Here is a 15312-nt window from a genome sequence, read left to right on the forward strand (position 1 = left end):
CAGGAAACCCTGCACCACTACAGACAAATGATTATCCAACATCTTCTTAAAAACTTTCAGCATTCACAACCTCTGGAGGCAAGTTGTTCCATGGATTAATTGTTCTAACTGTCAGGAAATCTCTCCTTAGTTCTAAGTTGCTTCTCTCTTTGATTAGTTTCCACCCACTGCTTCTTGTCCTGCCCTCAGGTGCTTTGGAGATCAGCTTGTCTTCCTCTTCTTTCAAGAGAGTAAAAAGCTTGACGGCTAAATTGGTGGGTTTTTAACATTTCTAATCTCTTATACCAGCCACTTCTGCCCAGAAGTGGTGTTTTGTCTTCTCCGATCCATCTCCACCTGACCTAATTAACCAGAAGATATTAGGACCAGCATTAAACAACAACAACAACAACAGAACTAACGGTAGTAGTGTATAGTAACACATCCCTAGATGTTGATAGTGCTCTCTCCACAATCCTCACAGCTCAACAAAAGGATTTGAACAACAACAACAACAACAGAAGATTCTTGGAAGAGGAAAACAGAAAAGACGGCTCCATCTCAGGGGGCGTGGAGGGGATCTGGACAGAGTCCGGAGGAGGACCAGGTGAGAGGTGAAGGAGGGGCAGTTGGCCTGAGACAAGGGCTGAGGTTGCCAAGCAGGGGGAGAGGGGAGGAGTAGGGCTTTACTTACGAACTGGCTGGGTCTTGAAGTCGGAGGCGGAGCTGATCTCGCCGGTGCCTTTGCCGTTGATGGCTGTCAGTCGGATGGCGTAGGTGGTCTCTGGCTTCAAGCCGATGACCGTGAAGATGCCTTCGGTGTTGGCTGTGCCGGGAGAGATGGCAGACAAGGAGAGAGGATCAGAAATAGCTCTGGGTATACGTTTGTAGACATCAACATCATGTACTGCAGCTGACTGTTATCTGCAGTTCAGCGGTTCTAATCTCACCGGCTCAAGGGTTGACTCAGCCTTCCATCCTTCCGAGGTGGGTGAAATGAGGGCCCAGACTGTGGGGGCGATGTGCTGACTCTGTAAACCGCTTAGAGAGGGCTATAAAAGCCCTATGAAGCGGTATATAAGTCTAACTGCTATTGCTATCATTTATTAGGGAAAAAAAAGATATTTTTTCTTGAAGGAAGTCAGTTTTTATCTGTAAAAACTGGGCAGGGAAGACTGGGCTGTGTCCACTTAAAAGAGCTGGTCTCCTGCAAGATGCATCACATGTTCTCCAAAGGATGCCCAGGGATATCTCAAAAGTTTAAACCAGGAGTGTCAAACTCAAGGACCAGGGGCCGGATCCAGCCTGTGAGGTGCTTAGATCTGGAGCCACCCCGGAAAGAGGGAAGGACCGGTCCGCGGTGACTTTGCCAGCAAAAAAGGAGCTAGGAAGGACCGCCCACAGCCCTCCCAAGCTCCATTTTCACTGGCAGAGGGTTGCAGGAGGACATCCCAGCCTAAAACGGAGCTTGGGAAAACTGGCCTGTTTCCAGCCTCCAGAGGGCCTTCGGGGTCCGGGGAAGGCTGCTTTTGTCCTCCCAGAGGAACGAGGAAACCCTCCAGAGCCCAAGGAGAGTGAAAATCAACCCCCTCTGGTGCAGGAGGCCAACTAGGCCACACCCACCATGGCCACGCCCACACAGCAACCAGGCAGAGAGCAGTTTGCTAAAATCTTTTGAAGCCCAGCCCTGCCCCAAAGTTATCTTGAGATCAGATGGACGGTTTACAAACAAATAAACGAAGAAATAATATAGGACAGGTTTTGGCCCCTCACCTTCCTTGGCATCGTAGATTCTGGTGTGCCAGTCTTCCTCCCCAGTGGCTCGCCACTCGGCCTTGTACCAGAGGATGGGGACACCCCCGGTGGCCTCCGGTTCATCAAATCTGATCTGGGCTGTGCTGGAGTAAGGCTCCACTTTCTCAATGGAAGGCGCAGAAGGGGTGTCTGTGGAGGAAGGGAAACGGAAGAGGAGGTTAGGCTGAGATTTTTATCCCAGCAGTAGCCAGTCGCTGAGGTTGAACAAAATAGGTTGGCACGCTGGCTAGGGAATTCTGGGCGTTGAAGTCCACAACTCTTAAAGTTGCCAAGTGTCAACCCTGAAGCAAGCCTGACCGAGGCCATCTTTGCAGCTCCAGGGTTGACACAAGACAGGGAGGGAGTGGGGGAATAGCTAGCTGGGGGTCTGGAATCAAAACAAAAAGTGCTCCCGTGGGAACAAAGGACATTTCAACAAGTGGCTGGGAAGAGGAGGAGTAGAGTAACCAAGCAACCAGCCAGCACCTCTATTGGACAATGTGACTGATGACTTGGGGGGGAAATGGGAACTTTCACTTTTCAATCAGGTGAGAACCGCAGGAAGAACCTCCAGAGTCGGTTTTCACCAGTTGTGCCAATATGATGTATCCAATAAATTGTTCTTTGAGGAACCTGCCTGCCTCAAGAGTTCTGCTTTCTTAGGGGTGCATTATTTGGAATGTTGACACCAAGTTTGGAACCCCCCCTGATTTATTCCAAAGAAAGGGAAAAACCAGTCGAAACAAACCTGCTTGCACAAGAATGAACTCGGAGGATTCCTGCCCAATCCGGTTGGCTGCTGTGCAGTTATAATTCCCGAAATCGTTTTCTGAATATGGCGTCACCTGAAAAAAAGGGAGATTGACCAGGTAAGTTGGAGAAAAATGTTTCTTAGGCAGAAAAACCAAGGAAGCATTTTGGATTTGGTCAATTCGAAAAAAAGACAGTTTAAAGACAAAGTCCACACGATGCACAGAAAATAGGTAGGTGTTGTGGCCCAGTAGGAGCCGTTGGAGCTGCAAACAGACTCCGATAGCGAGGGGCCCCTATGAGTTGGCTCTGGAAGATGTGGAGGACCCTGGACAAGGTTCTGACTCCGAGCAGGGACCAGAGAGGCTGGCTGGCCACCAGGAGGCGCCTGAGGCATGGAGCAGCGGTGAAAGCCAAAGGGAGTGTGCCCATGACATCAGGCCTTGGAGCAGTGGGGAGGAGCTAAGGGAGTTGGTCCCGGACACCAGGCAAAGGCGGGCAGATAAACACCGAGAGCAACTACGTAGATACAGAAGATAATTGGACCCAGGTGGTTGTAATTAGGCTCCTTCCAAGAGAGTATATAAGGAGAGTCTTTGGGAGGAGGCTGTTTGCAGGATTCAAATACTATAACAACGCCGGAGAAGCTCTCGGGTGTATTTCTTATCTTGGAAGTCTGGATTGCTGCCCAGGCCTTGTCAGTGTGTTAATTTACTATGAATAAATTGTCCAGCAGTAATATTTTCTTGGAGTGCCTCGGCGTACGGAAGGGGGGGGGGTCAGAACAGGTAGGCAATGGGCAGCCTGGCCATTCTCAAGCTACCAGAACTGGTCAGTGAAGATAATTAGGAACAGAGTCAGAAGAGAAGGAAGGAAGATACGTTTTCACACACAACAAATTTATAGAATTTTTGGAAAGAGAAGGGGAGGCACCTATTAACTTAAATAACTAATCAAAACCAAGGTGATTCTCCGTCCTCCAGGTCATGGTTGTCCCAAGGGTGCTTTTTCGAGAGGCAACTGGACTTTCTGTTTTTTCTTTGAAGACTTTTCTCTTCTCATCCAAGAAGCTGAAGCGAAATGTCTTCAAAGAAAAACCAGAAAGTCCAGCTTCCTCTTGAAAAAGCACCCTTGGGATAATCAAAACCAAGCAATTCCTAACAGTGAGGACAATTAACCCCCTGGAACATCTGGCCTCCAGAGGTTGTGGGTGCTCTATCACTGGAGGCTTTTAAGAAGAGACTGGACAGTTGTCACTTGTCTGAAATGGTATAGGATCTCCTGCAGGGGCCGGACTAGAAGACCTCCAAGGTCCCTTCCAGCTCTATTCTGATTCAATTAATGGAGGAGGATGAACAAGAGTGAACCAGCTGTCAGCCTGGAAGGAGGGAGATAAACACAACATGTGTAAAGGCTGCACAACACAAAACTGTGATGCTGGGAAGGGCGACTTTCATTGCCCTCGCATGTCTCTCTTCTAACACACAGCGAGTGTCCAAAACAAATTAAACATGTGTTAAGAGGGAGTTGGGACAGATGTCCTAAACTGATGGGGTTGCAATGTCATCTTTGGCTTGTTCCTCTGTCCTTCGCGGCCCCACCCTTTGCACATCTTCCTGTGCACACACAGATGCAGCCCCGGCTCTTCCCAGCTCTCACCTCCAGGTAACTGGCGGCTGGTGTGTTGTAGATCCGGATGTTGCTGTAGTTGGAGCTGGGCAGCAGCTGCCCATCCCGGAACCACGAGATGACAGCGCTGGGATAAGCAAAGACTTCGCAGGTGATGTTTGCTGGGTTACCTTCCCAGGTGTAAACCGCAACAGGGCCCTGCAACTTTGGGGCATCTGGAACCAAAGAGGACCAACGTGGAAGTCATCTCCAGTAGGAAGGCATCAAGAAGAACATCTCCCCGACCCCCCCCCCCAAATCTTCTTATCTCTTCTTTCCACCCAACCTCTTTGCATAATTCTCCCATGTCAACCAATGGTTCTCTAAATCAGGGGTGTTCAACCTTGGCAACTTTAAGACGTGTGGACTTCAACTCCCAGAGTTCCTCAGCCAGCTGGGAGTTGGAAGTCCACAAGTCTTAAAGTTGCCAAGGTTGGAGACCCCTGCTCTAAAGAGCCGAGGTGGCGCGGTGGTTAAATGCAGCACTGCAGGCTACTTCAGCTGACTGCAGCTCTGCAGTTCGGCTGTTCAAATCTCACCGGCTCAGGATTGACTCAGCCTTCCATCCTTCCGAAGTGGGTGAAATGAGGACCCGGATTGTTGTTGGGGGCAATATGCTGACTCTGTAAACCACTTAGAGAGGGCTGGAAGCCCTATGAAGTGGTATATAAGTCTAACTGCCATTGCTATTGCTATTATTAAATGATACTCCAGGCAGCTCCAGCCTTTAAGGCCAAAGCAAAGGATCTTGGGAATGCTACCCACAAATACACCATGCTGTATTTCTTGCAAGATCTTGGGCAGTTCATTTATTTGGGACAAGGGGCGTCGAACTGCAGATCATTGAAAACTCTTGACTATGTCTATATGCAAATGCGGTCAATTCTTTGCCCAGGTTCAGACACCTCCTCAAGTGGACTGTTGAGAAATCAAGGGAAGTCCTGGTAATGTCCAAGAAGAACAAAGCTTCAATGGGACAAAAATACACAGTGACTAATCCCTTTACTCAACATCCTGTTCCTAACAGTAGCTGTCTAGAAGCAAACATTCTCCAGCCCATCAGCTGACTTCACAATCAAATACCCCCTGTCTATTTTTTCTCCGTTATTGTAATCTGAAGTGGACTGTAATTGTACCTCTGTTAGTGTCTTGTAGAACAGAGGTCTTCAAACCTGGCAACTTTAAGATTTGTGGACTTCAACTCCCAGAATTCTCCAGCCAGCTATGCTGGCTGGAGAATTCTGGGAGTTGAAGTCCACAAGTCTTAAAGTTGCCACGTTTGGGGACCCCCGCTGTAGAAATATACCGCAGAGGTACATTGTCTATGCTTGTGAAAGCTCCATGGGCATCAACCCAATGGATAAATAGAAAGTTCATCGGTGTAAAGACTTGAGTTTATCAAGTTTGGCTTGTGGCCTTTGACTCTTGCCACTTGGCCATAAGTGGCCACAAGAGCTGAGGTGGCGCAGTGGTTAGAGTGCAGTACTGCAGGCCACTTCAGCTGACTTGCTAGCTACAGTTCGGCAGATCAAATCTCACCAGGCTCAAGGTTGACTCAGCCTTCCGACCTTCTGAGGTGGGTAAAATGAGGACCCAGATTGTTTGGGGGGGGGGGGGGACGGACAAGAGGCTGACTCTGTAAACCGCTTAGAGAGGGCTGTAAAAGCACCGTGAAGCGGGATATAAGTCTATGTTCTATTGCTAAGTGGGAGGGAGGGTGGAAGGAAGGAAGGCGATGGCACAGTGGTTAGAACGCAGTATTACAGGCTAACCCTGCAGACTGCTAGCAGTTCGATCCTGACCGGCTCAAGGTTGACTCAGCCTTCCATCCTTCTGAGGTGGGTAAAATGAGGACCCAGATTGTTGGGGGGACAAGAGGCTGACTCTGTAAACTGCTTAGAGAGGGCCGTAAAAGCACCGTGAAGCGGGATATAAGTCTATGTTCTATTGCTAAGTGGGGAGGGAGGGTGGAAGGAAGGAAGGTGATGGCACAGTGGTTAGGACGCAGTATTACAGGCTAACCCTGCAGACTGCTAGCAGTTCGATCCTGACCGGCTCAAGGTTGACTCAGCCTTCCATCCTTCTGAGGTGGGTAAAATGAGGACCCAGATTGTTGGGAGGACAAGAGGCTGACTCTGTAAACCGCTTAGAGAGGGCTGTAAAAGCACTGTGAAGCGGTAGATAAGTCTAAGGGCTAAGTGCTAAGGCCGGTCGATATCAGTGGATTATATGCTCCAATTTCCAGTTCCTCTCGTTCTCCCTCCCAAGTCCATCCGCTGAAAGTCCATCTCCAGCTCAGAATGACCCTTTCCTGTTCTGATTCTTGCTCTCCATTCTGCCCATCACCACCGCTACCGCCCATGAGTTGCAAGAGAAGGGAGAAAGGCGGGAGCTAGGAGGTAGGATGACGCAACTTACATTGAACTTCTAGGTACATGACTTGGGAATCTTGCCCAATGGTGTTGCTGGCTATGCAGGTGTACTCCCCGGCGTCGGTGTACTGAATGTCCTTCAAGGTCAAGGAGGAGACGCGCGCGTGGCTGCGGACTTCGATGCGCCCATCCAGGGTCTAGCAGGAAAGAGAGGCAGAGCGTCAGAAGGGGGCGCTGGCGTGAATCCTGGAATAGAGGCAATGCTGGTTATGCAAAAATACAAAAGAAAACCCAACTCCTTCGGCAGGTCAATTCTGCCCTGCAGACTACGCTGCTTGCTGTGGTGGCTCAGTGGTGAGAGTGCAGGACTGCAGGCTCCTTCTGCTGACTACTGGCTGACTGCAATTTGGCAGTTCGAATCTCGCCAGGCTCCAGGTTGACTCAGCCTTCCCTCCTTCCGAGGTCGGTCAAATGAGGAGCCAGATTGTTGGGGGCAACAGGCTGACGCTGTAAACTGCTTAGAGCAGTGTTTCTCAACCTTGGCGACTTTAAGTCCTGTGAACTTCAACTCCCAGAATCCCCCAGCCAGCATAGCTTACAGGTCAGGGAAGATCTGTGGAAATGTTGTAGACAGGACAGTTCAGCTTCCTTGAAGCAAAGTAGTAAGGAGCCTGGGTTTAAGATTAGGGACGAAGTGCAGTGGTTCCCAAACTTAGCAACTTTAAGAATTGTGGACTTCAACTCCCAGAATTCTCCAGCCAGCAGAGCTGGCTGGAGAATTCTGGGAATTGAAGTCCACAAGTCTTAGTTGCCAAGTTTGGGAACCACTGGACGAAGGGAAGGTTTGCAATATTCTGGGCAGGAATGGAGAAGGAATCTGGCACGAACCGCAAGGAGATGTCAGGACTGAACGGAACACGGACTTCTAGTGGTGCAGGTGGGTCCTTGATACCACTGGATCAACGACACCTGTGCCAGGCGAGGTTTTAGATGGCTTCCCTCGACTTCAGCGCCTTTCCTTCCCAATCTGCCAGTTTCATGAGCTGTCAGCCTCTGCTTTGCTGCTGCTTCGGCTGCCATTGAAACGGGGAGGGGGGAGGCATGGTATTTGGGAGGGGAATCATGATGTGCTGGAGGAAGTTTCTAGACGCTGGCCTGACCATCTCATTGCGCATGTGGAGGAAGGGAGTTTCCCGCCAAGGCTAACTGTCCAGCATTCCATCCTGGTGATGACTTTTGAAGTTATCTCCCACCTGACAGTTGGGTGCATTATAATTGGACTATGGACTGGGGTGCCAAGGGAAGGGGATTGAACTATACATGATATTCTTTGCTTTCACGCCTAATTAACCAGATTCAGCTTTGCTTCGCTACTGTTCGTTTGTAATTAGTAAAAGTACACTTGATTTCAAGCGAATGGAGTTGAGTGGTTTCTTTCCTGATTCTTAAATGAAGTTGCAGCTGACATGAGCATTCCCCCCCCCCCCCAAATCTTTTGGTGGAATTATAGGCTGGCTAAAAAAGGACAAACCTCCTCTTTCTCCCTTCACAGATAATGTAAAGATCCAGGATGCGCCCGAAAAAAAACCTGCACAATTATTGATCCTTCCCAAATCCACCGGAGAAAAAAGATGACCAGCCCCAGAGGGGTGTGGCCTCCCTGAATCAGCATTTCAAAAGGGAACCGTCACCCCCCCTCCCTCCTCTTTCTTGTGCGTGAAGAGGCTTGTTGCAACCCCAAAGGGAACACAAACGCACACACACGCACACAGAGTTGAAAGGCCCGGTTTGATCCGGCGTTGCCATAGCAACAGATGCAGGCAGATGAGGATGGCCGCTGCAGAGATGCCGAAAGAGGCAGCCGTTCCCAACCTCAACCTCATGCAAATCAGTCAAGGGAGAGGGGGGCGGGGTCCCATTGCAAACTCCTGTGGATGCAGCCGATGACCTTGGGAGGGGCAATTGAAGGTCTGCGTCCTTGGAATGGCCTTCGCTGTTTTACCCAACTCTGCTCAGTTTTCTCAACTGGCAATTTTACACCCTCAAAATTAGGGACCGGCCATCCTGGAAACCTTAAGATTTTCAATCCCATCCGGACAGAAATGGCCCCAAGGGGGCAGCACCACCACCCCATGTTATCAGCCGCACACCGAACAGACAGGATCCCTTCTGTGGGCAGAGGAAGACTCTCTGGGATCAACCCGCTTCCATCCGCCACGTAAAGGCGACCATCTCACTCACGGCTGTCTTTGTGCAATTCAGGATTTGTCCACTCTCTGCCCAAACCCTGATTTAGAGCGCCTGACGACAAAAGCTCCTTCCTCCGCTTTCGAGTCTCGTCCCTCTGCCTGGAGTGGAAATCTGGAGCCCCTCAAACGCCATGGCTGCTCTCCCCCCAAATCCAAATTCGATAAGCAACTGGCGCACACGATTCGTTCTTTTGGGTTACGATAAGGAACATGCGGTGGCCCATGAAATATGCACAAGAAATCCAGGCCAGGAGCCAGTAATTCTGTTCTAGAGCGGAGGGTCTCCGAACTTGGCAAATTTAAGGACTTCAATCCCCAGAATTTCCTTGCCAGCCAACTTCCAGGCTATATATTATTCCAGCAACCCAAAATTGAAATAAAATCCATCCAAAGGACTATGAACTCCCAGTCCTGTCTGATGCTTTTCCCAAATACAATAGAGGGGTGGGGTGGGGGGGAAAAAACCATGGAAAAGGGGGCATTTTCTTCCTGAAAATAAGGAGCTGCTTAAAGCACCAGCTGTCAACCATGCCTGCTGGGAATTCTGGGAGTTGAAGTCCACAAGTCTTAAAATTCGGCAAGTTTGCAGACTCTGTTTTTATTTAAAAAAAATGGGGGCAATTGGGAGAGCTTCCCTTTTGTGCAGGAATGTGACCCAGACATGGAAAGAAAAGAGAGTGTGTCTAATTGGAAAGAAATGAGCAAACACATGAAAATGGTGGCTCGAGAGGAATCGCTTCGGTCCCAGGGGGAATGCAAGCGCTTTTAACTCTTTTAAGAAGTCTGCTTCGGACGTTTGTGCCTCAGCAGCTGCAAACTTTGTGAATTTGATGTTGCACGTTGTCCTGGAAAAGCTGTGGGACCCTTTTTTAAATCCACCAAAGAGCAAGTGAGAACTAGCCATTTTAAGAGAGGATGCTTGCTCACTCCAACATCCACTAAGATAGAACGCAGCTTTGAGTTACCCGGTTGAGATATATATATATATACACATACATCTATATATATATTTTTCCCGGCTGAATTTATATCTTCAGCATCGGTGAAGTTACGTTGTTAACACTAGCCTTAAGAGTTTGCTTTTTGTTACTTCTACAATCAATTGGTTATTTTGCAAGAGCTAAATATTTACAAACAATAGATACGTAAAGCTAGATAAAATGAACTATTGGTCCCGTAAGCTAATACCTCTTGTTTCTCGGCCCTGGTCCATGAAGCCTGGAAAGAGTAGATAAATAAAACACGCACGCACGCACACACAGAAACACACACACACACACACACACACAAAGAATAATAAATTTCTTTACATAGGTTATGCTGTCCTTCCCCCCCCCTCCGGCCCACCCCTTCGCCCCCGTTTCAGTCGCTACCGTTTTTAAGTGTCCCCCTTCATTCCATGCACATGCACACCCTAAATAGCTGGGGCAGGAAGTGCAAGGAAGGTGACCCACAAATGGAAGAAGAGCAGCCTCCATTCCTGGAATATCGATCGGTTCTTTTCAGAGACCCGACTCATCCAATGCCGCAAAGCTATTGGAGGGAAACGGATGCTGGGAGATTCGTATTTTCGCAAGCATTCAGGTTGCGAGTCGGTCAACCTGTTGCTTTCCCCAACTTGATCTGCTGCGGTGAAAGGGGTCCACGGTCAGCAAGCATGACACAAAACCAGACGCCCAAAAGACAAATGAGATGCTGGGAGGAGAGGGGGGACCAAGACAGCACGGCTACCCCAAGGCTTCCCCAGTGAACAATGACGGCTGCCTCGCATGCCACATCCACAACACCAGCTCCTCTAGCAAACAAACAAAAACTGTGTCTTAACTTCGATTTAGAACCAGGAGTGTCCAACCTTGGCAGTTGTTTTAAGACTGGTGGGCTTCAACTCCCAGAATTCCCCAGCCAGCTGGCTGAGGAATTCTGGGTGTTGAAGTCCAGCAGTCTTAACGTAGCTAAGCTTGGACACCTCCAGATTTAGAGGCTGCCGAGAGGGGTGGGAAACCCACTCTCTTCGCCAGAGACGAATCCAGTCCATACCTCAAGTAACAACTACTCCAGATATTCACATAGAAATTTAAATTCAGCTAGATGCGGAGAGACATCTCATTGTTACAGTTCAGTGCCATCATCTGAGGAAAAGGCCTCCAGGCTGCATTATTTTAACAACATCGAGGGGGCCATTAGCACGCAGTCCTGTCTGATGCTTTCCCCAAATATAATATTGGGGGGGGGACCACAGAAAAGGACCGTTTTCTTCCTGAAAATAAGTGTCAGCTATGAACCAAAGAGTTCTAGGTTTCAGAAACACCTTATACCAGTGTTTCTCAACCTTGGCAACTTGAAGATGTCCGGACTTCAACTCCCAGAATTCCCCAGCCAGCATTCGCTGGCTGGGGAATTCTGGGAGTTGAAGTCCGGATATCTTCAAGTTGCCAAGGTTGAGAAACACTGCCTTATACAGCTTTAGAAGAACCATTTCTCTACTTTCGTAATATCGAGCCTAATTTTCATAAGAAACAGGAATAGGAAGCACTTTCCAACATAGAAAAACAAAGTTTCTACTTATTTTTAAATTATATTTATGTGGATAACTCTCACAGAAGAATCCGGGCAATTCTAAGGGAGAAGAAGTGAGCTGGGTGTTTGAAGATCGTGTTTGAAAAGATATGTAATTTTTTTTTTTTCAAATGGAGGCAACCGCCAATCAGATGAAAGTTCAAAATAAAAACTGCTGTAAATTTATGTATCCCTTAACAAAAAACAATGGCAAATTTGAGTGTTAAAATGGAAGTAAATGATGCAATGAAGTAGCAAAATCTTCCCCAAAGGTGTTCTGGGAAGGAGAATAATGCTTAAATATCAGTAATATGATATTTTCCCCAGATTTATAGGCCTTTTTTATAACATGACACCTGACTGACAGAGATAACATTTTTTGCTAGTTTTATTTAAAAAAGAAGAATCATACAACTTCTACCAATTTTTACCTACATTGGCGGGCACAAAATTCAACAAAGACTTGCTACCCCAAGCAGTTACAATCAACTCTAGATCAGGGACTTGAAAGACTTGTGAACTTCAACTCCCATAATTCCCTAGCCAGCCAACTATGCTATTGTATGTTGCCTGGGGAATTCTGGGAGTTGAAGTCCACAGGTCTTCGAGTTGCCAAGGTTGGACATCCTTGATCTAGAAGTTGTGATCGCCCACCACTGCTCAATTCCTGACCCGTTAATTTTTAGATTCTCAAAATTGGAAACGGCCATCCCGGGAGCCTAACATTTTCAATTCCATCTGGACAGAATTGCTAGAAAGAGGAACGTGATATTTACCTTCAACTGATGCAACGGTCTGATGCAGTGGTGAAATTTAAAAAAATAATTGCCACCAGTTCTCTGGGCGTGGCTTGGGTATAGCTCGGTGGTAAGTGGGGTGTCATGTGACTGGATGGGTGTGGCCAACCTTTTAAAATGTTTAAAGCATTTTTACTACCTATTCGCCCGAACCGGTAGCAAAAAATGCTTTAAGACATGGGGAAAAAAAAGGTTTAGCTGTGCGATCGCGGGATCCTTTTTTTTCAACTTTTAAAGCATTTTTTCCTGCCAGTTTGGGTGAGTAGGTAGTAAAAAAATGCTTTAAAAAGTAAAAAAAAAAAAGCTTCTGACAATCATGTGGCTCACAGCTGATCCACACAATCGTTGGAAGCTTTTTTCCCCACTTTTTAAAGCATTTTTTTCTCCTGCCTATTCGTCTAAACCAGCAGGGAAAAAAATGCTTTTAAAAGTGGGGGGGGGGAAGCTTCTGCCAATCACAAGATCAGCTGTGAGCCACACAATCCTTGGAAGCTTTTTTTTTACTACTGGTTCATGGAACCAACGACAATCGTCGCTACTGGTTTGCGTGAACCGGTAGCATTTCACCCCTGGTCTGATGGTTAGAAGGAAAGAACGAATTATGGCTGAAGGTTTCAAGAAAACAATCTACGAGCTGCTATCAGATGAAGAGTTCTTCTAAACCAGTGTTTCTCAACCTTGGCAACTTGAAGATGTCCGGACTTCAACTCCCAGAATTCCCCAGCCAGCGAATGCTGGCTGGGGAATTCTGGGAGTTGAAATCCGGACATCTTCAAGTTGCCAAGGTTGAGAAACACTGTTCTAAACCCAAGTCTTGTGCTAAGCCCAGAGAGTTCACAGAAGAAAGTTAACCTGAAGCAAAGATGGGAAAAACCTGTTGCTGGCGTTAAACATCATCAACTGGGGATTCCATCTGCAGGGCACTGTAGTTGGCTAAGAAAGACGTGGGTTCAAGTCCCTGTTTAAGAACTAAATTCACCGGGTGACTCTGGGCCAGTCATGTATTTTTTTCTACCCTCCCTATTTTACGGGATTACCACTGCAAGGATTAAATTAAGGGAGATTCCCTCTCTTCCCATGAATGTGTCTCAAGAGAAAAGATGGCAAGGTTAACAATAAAACAACAAAAAACCACTGGAAAACAAAGGCAATTATTTTGCGTAGTGTGATTAAACCTAACTTCCGCCTCTTCTGTCATCCAGATTGGCCCAAAACATCTGGAAGATGCTAAATTGAGAAAGGCTGTAATAAATTGATCCCTTCTTCCTTTTTTTCTTTCTGCAAAGCCATTGACAACAATGGCTGTTGTTTGTTTTAAGCCAGTGTTTCTCAACCTTGGCAACTTGAAGATGTCCGGACTTCAACTCCCAGAATTCCCCAGCCAGCGAATGCATTCGCTGGCTGGGGAATTCTGGGAGTTGAAGTCCGGACATCTTCAAGTTGCCAAGGTTGAGAAACACTGTTTTAAGCATTGGTGACCCCCAAAAGGATCCTTCACTATCACTCCGCTGCATTAACTGCAGGGTCGCATTAACAAGAATGCCACAGCGCAGGCAACTGAAGAAATGCACAAACCAGGATAAAATGCAGAGGCCACACCGCTGAAAATGAAATCACAGCTGCAGCTCTGAGCAGCATGCATCAAACAAGACTTCCAGCCCATGGGCTCCACGTAAGAAATTAATCCTTTTTTTTTTTTTAAAAAAAGAACTTTCACAGTTCTTTAGTATCCATTGTCCAACCATAGAAGTGAATGTTTCAAAAATAGTTAGCAGTTTGACAGCCATTCCTTCAAGAGTCCTCTACAAAAAGGTGGCGTTTTCAAGGGAACAAATGTCACAGTGAACTGACTTGCTCCTATTCTGCGTGTGAAACACACCATCCTTTCCCAATGTCATTAGTGCTGAAAGACTAGGGTACTGCCTCCCCTTAAGCCAGGCCTAGCTAGCCTTCCTTGAACTGAGGTTGGATTATTTTATCTGAACACCTGTCCGGCAAGATGGCCAGGTAAAGCCGAAACTCTCCACTCTGGCAATGGGATTGCCCGGATGATCAAATCTGATCATCCTTTCCAATCCTAGCTGGAGTCAAAAGGATTTCTGCAACTGAGTCCCATGTAGAGGAGCCGGGGTGGCGCAGTGGTTAGAGTGCAGTACTGCAGCCACTTCAGCTGACTGCTAAGCTGCAGTTCGGCGGTTCAAATCTCACCGGCTCAAGGTTGACTCAGCCTTCCATCCTTCCGAGGTGAGTGAAATGAGGACCCAGATTGTGGGGGGCGATATGCTGACTCTGTAAACCGCTTAGAGAGGGCTGAAAGCCCTATGAAGCGGTATATAAGTCTAACTGCTATTGCTGCTACTCCTCCTAGTCTAAAGACTAGACACCCAGAATTAGCCTTGCCAAAAATGATCTCCATTTTGTACGACTCGTCCATTAACATTTGTACGACTCGTCCATTACCAAGTTATACTGTCCTCGGAAATCTTTCATCTCGTGTGCCATGATTAACCCTGCACGGCAGTGGTCCCCAAACGTTTTGGCAACCAGAGACTCGTTTCCTGGAAGACAATTTTCCCAAGGACCGGGAAGTGGGATGGGAAGAGATGGTTTTGCGCACAATCTAGATTCCTCGCAGGCACAGCTCACAATAGGGGCCCGGTTCCTAACAGGCCCCAGCCCGGGGGTGGGGTTGGGTGTTGGAGACCCTTGGTGTACGCTACAAAAGGGTAAGATGCCTTTGATGTACCAAAAGCGCACCTGTGTGCTCTATGAAGGCAATATCCTGACCTGTAGGAAGCCCTCAAGAAGAGGGAGTCCTTTCTTACTATGATGCTGCGACGCTATTAGCCTTTGAGTTCAGATCTCAATCCCTTCCCCTTTTTGGTAGGAGCATCAGTACAGCACTGTTTGATCTTGTAGCTACGGGACATCCGCTCTCAGGTTCTGCAAACACCAGCCTTTCCAACCGGATCCCAAAAGCAGGAGACCAAGTCCAAACCCCATTTCGTGGCCTTGTTTTTCTTCTTTCCAAACTGCTAATTATTTTTGCCAGCAAGGACGGAAACAACTTCCAGAAGTGAGCAATGACAGGTCACAAGCAAACACAGAGGCAGCCATGGCTTTGCGCCTGAAATTATGTGCAGCGCG

The 15312-nt window shown here is 47.7% G+C and overlaps 1 protein-coding gene across 6 annotated transcripts in view; it reads right to left on the bottom strand.

The window, feature by feature from the left end:
* LOC106555318 (neural cell adhesion molecule 1) overlaps positions 1-15312 on the bottom strand; it is a 221125-nt gene that overhangs the window by 62528 nt on the left and 143285 nt on the right. For 3 of the 6 annotated variants that reach the window (XM_087706496.1, XM_087706498.1, XM_087706500.1), the window contains exons 9-14: positions 10001-10030; positions 6610-6760; positions 4183-4367; positions 2522-2618; positions 1753-1923; positions 674-805 (exon numbers count right to left, since the gene is read on the bottom strand). In XM_087706496.1, the coding sequence (XP_087562622.1) occupies positions 674-805; positions 1753-1923; positions 2522-2618; positions 4183-4367; positions 6610-6760; positions 10001-10030 (766 nt within the window). The remainder of the gene's footprint in view (positions 1-673; positions 806-1752; positions 1924-2521; positions 2619-4182; positions 4368-6609; positions 6761-10000; positions 10031-15312) is intronic. The other 3 variants (XM_087706497.1, XM_087706499.1, XM_087706502.1) reach the window with 1 other exon arrangement.

The sequence above is a fragment of the Thamnophis sirtalis genome, unplaced genomic scaffold, assembly GCF_051295495.1.
Source record: "Thamnophis sirtalis isolate CommonGarterSnake01/CBP01778 unplaced genomic scaffold, rThaSir2_p1.2 scaffold_2, whole genome shotgun sequence".
Lineage (NCBI taxonomy): Eukaryota > Metazoa > Chordata > Lepidosauria > Squamata > Natricidae > Thamnophis > Thamnophis sirtalis.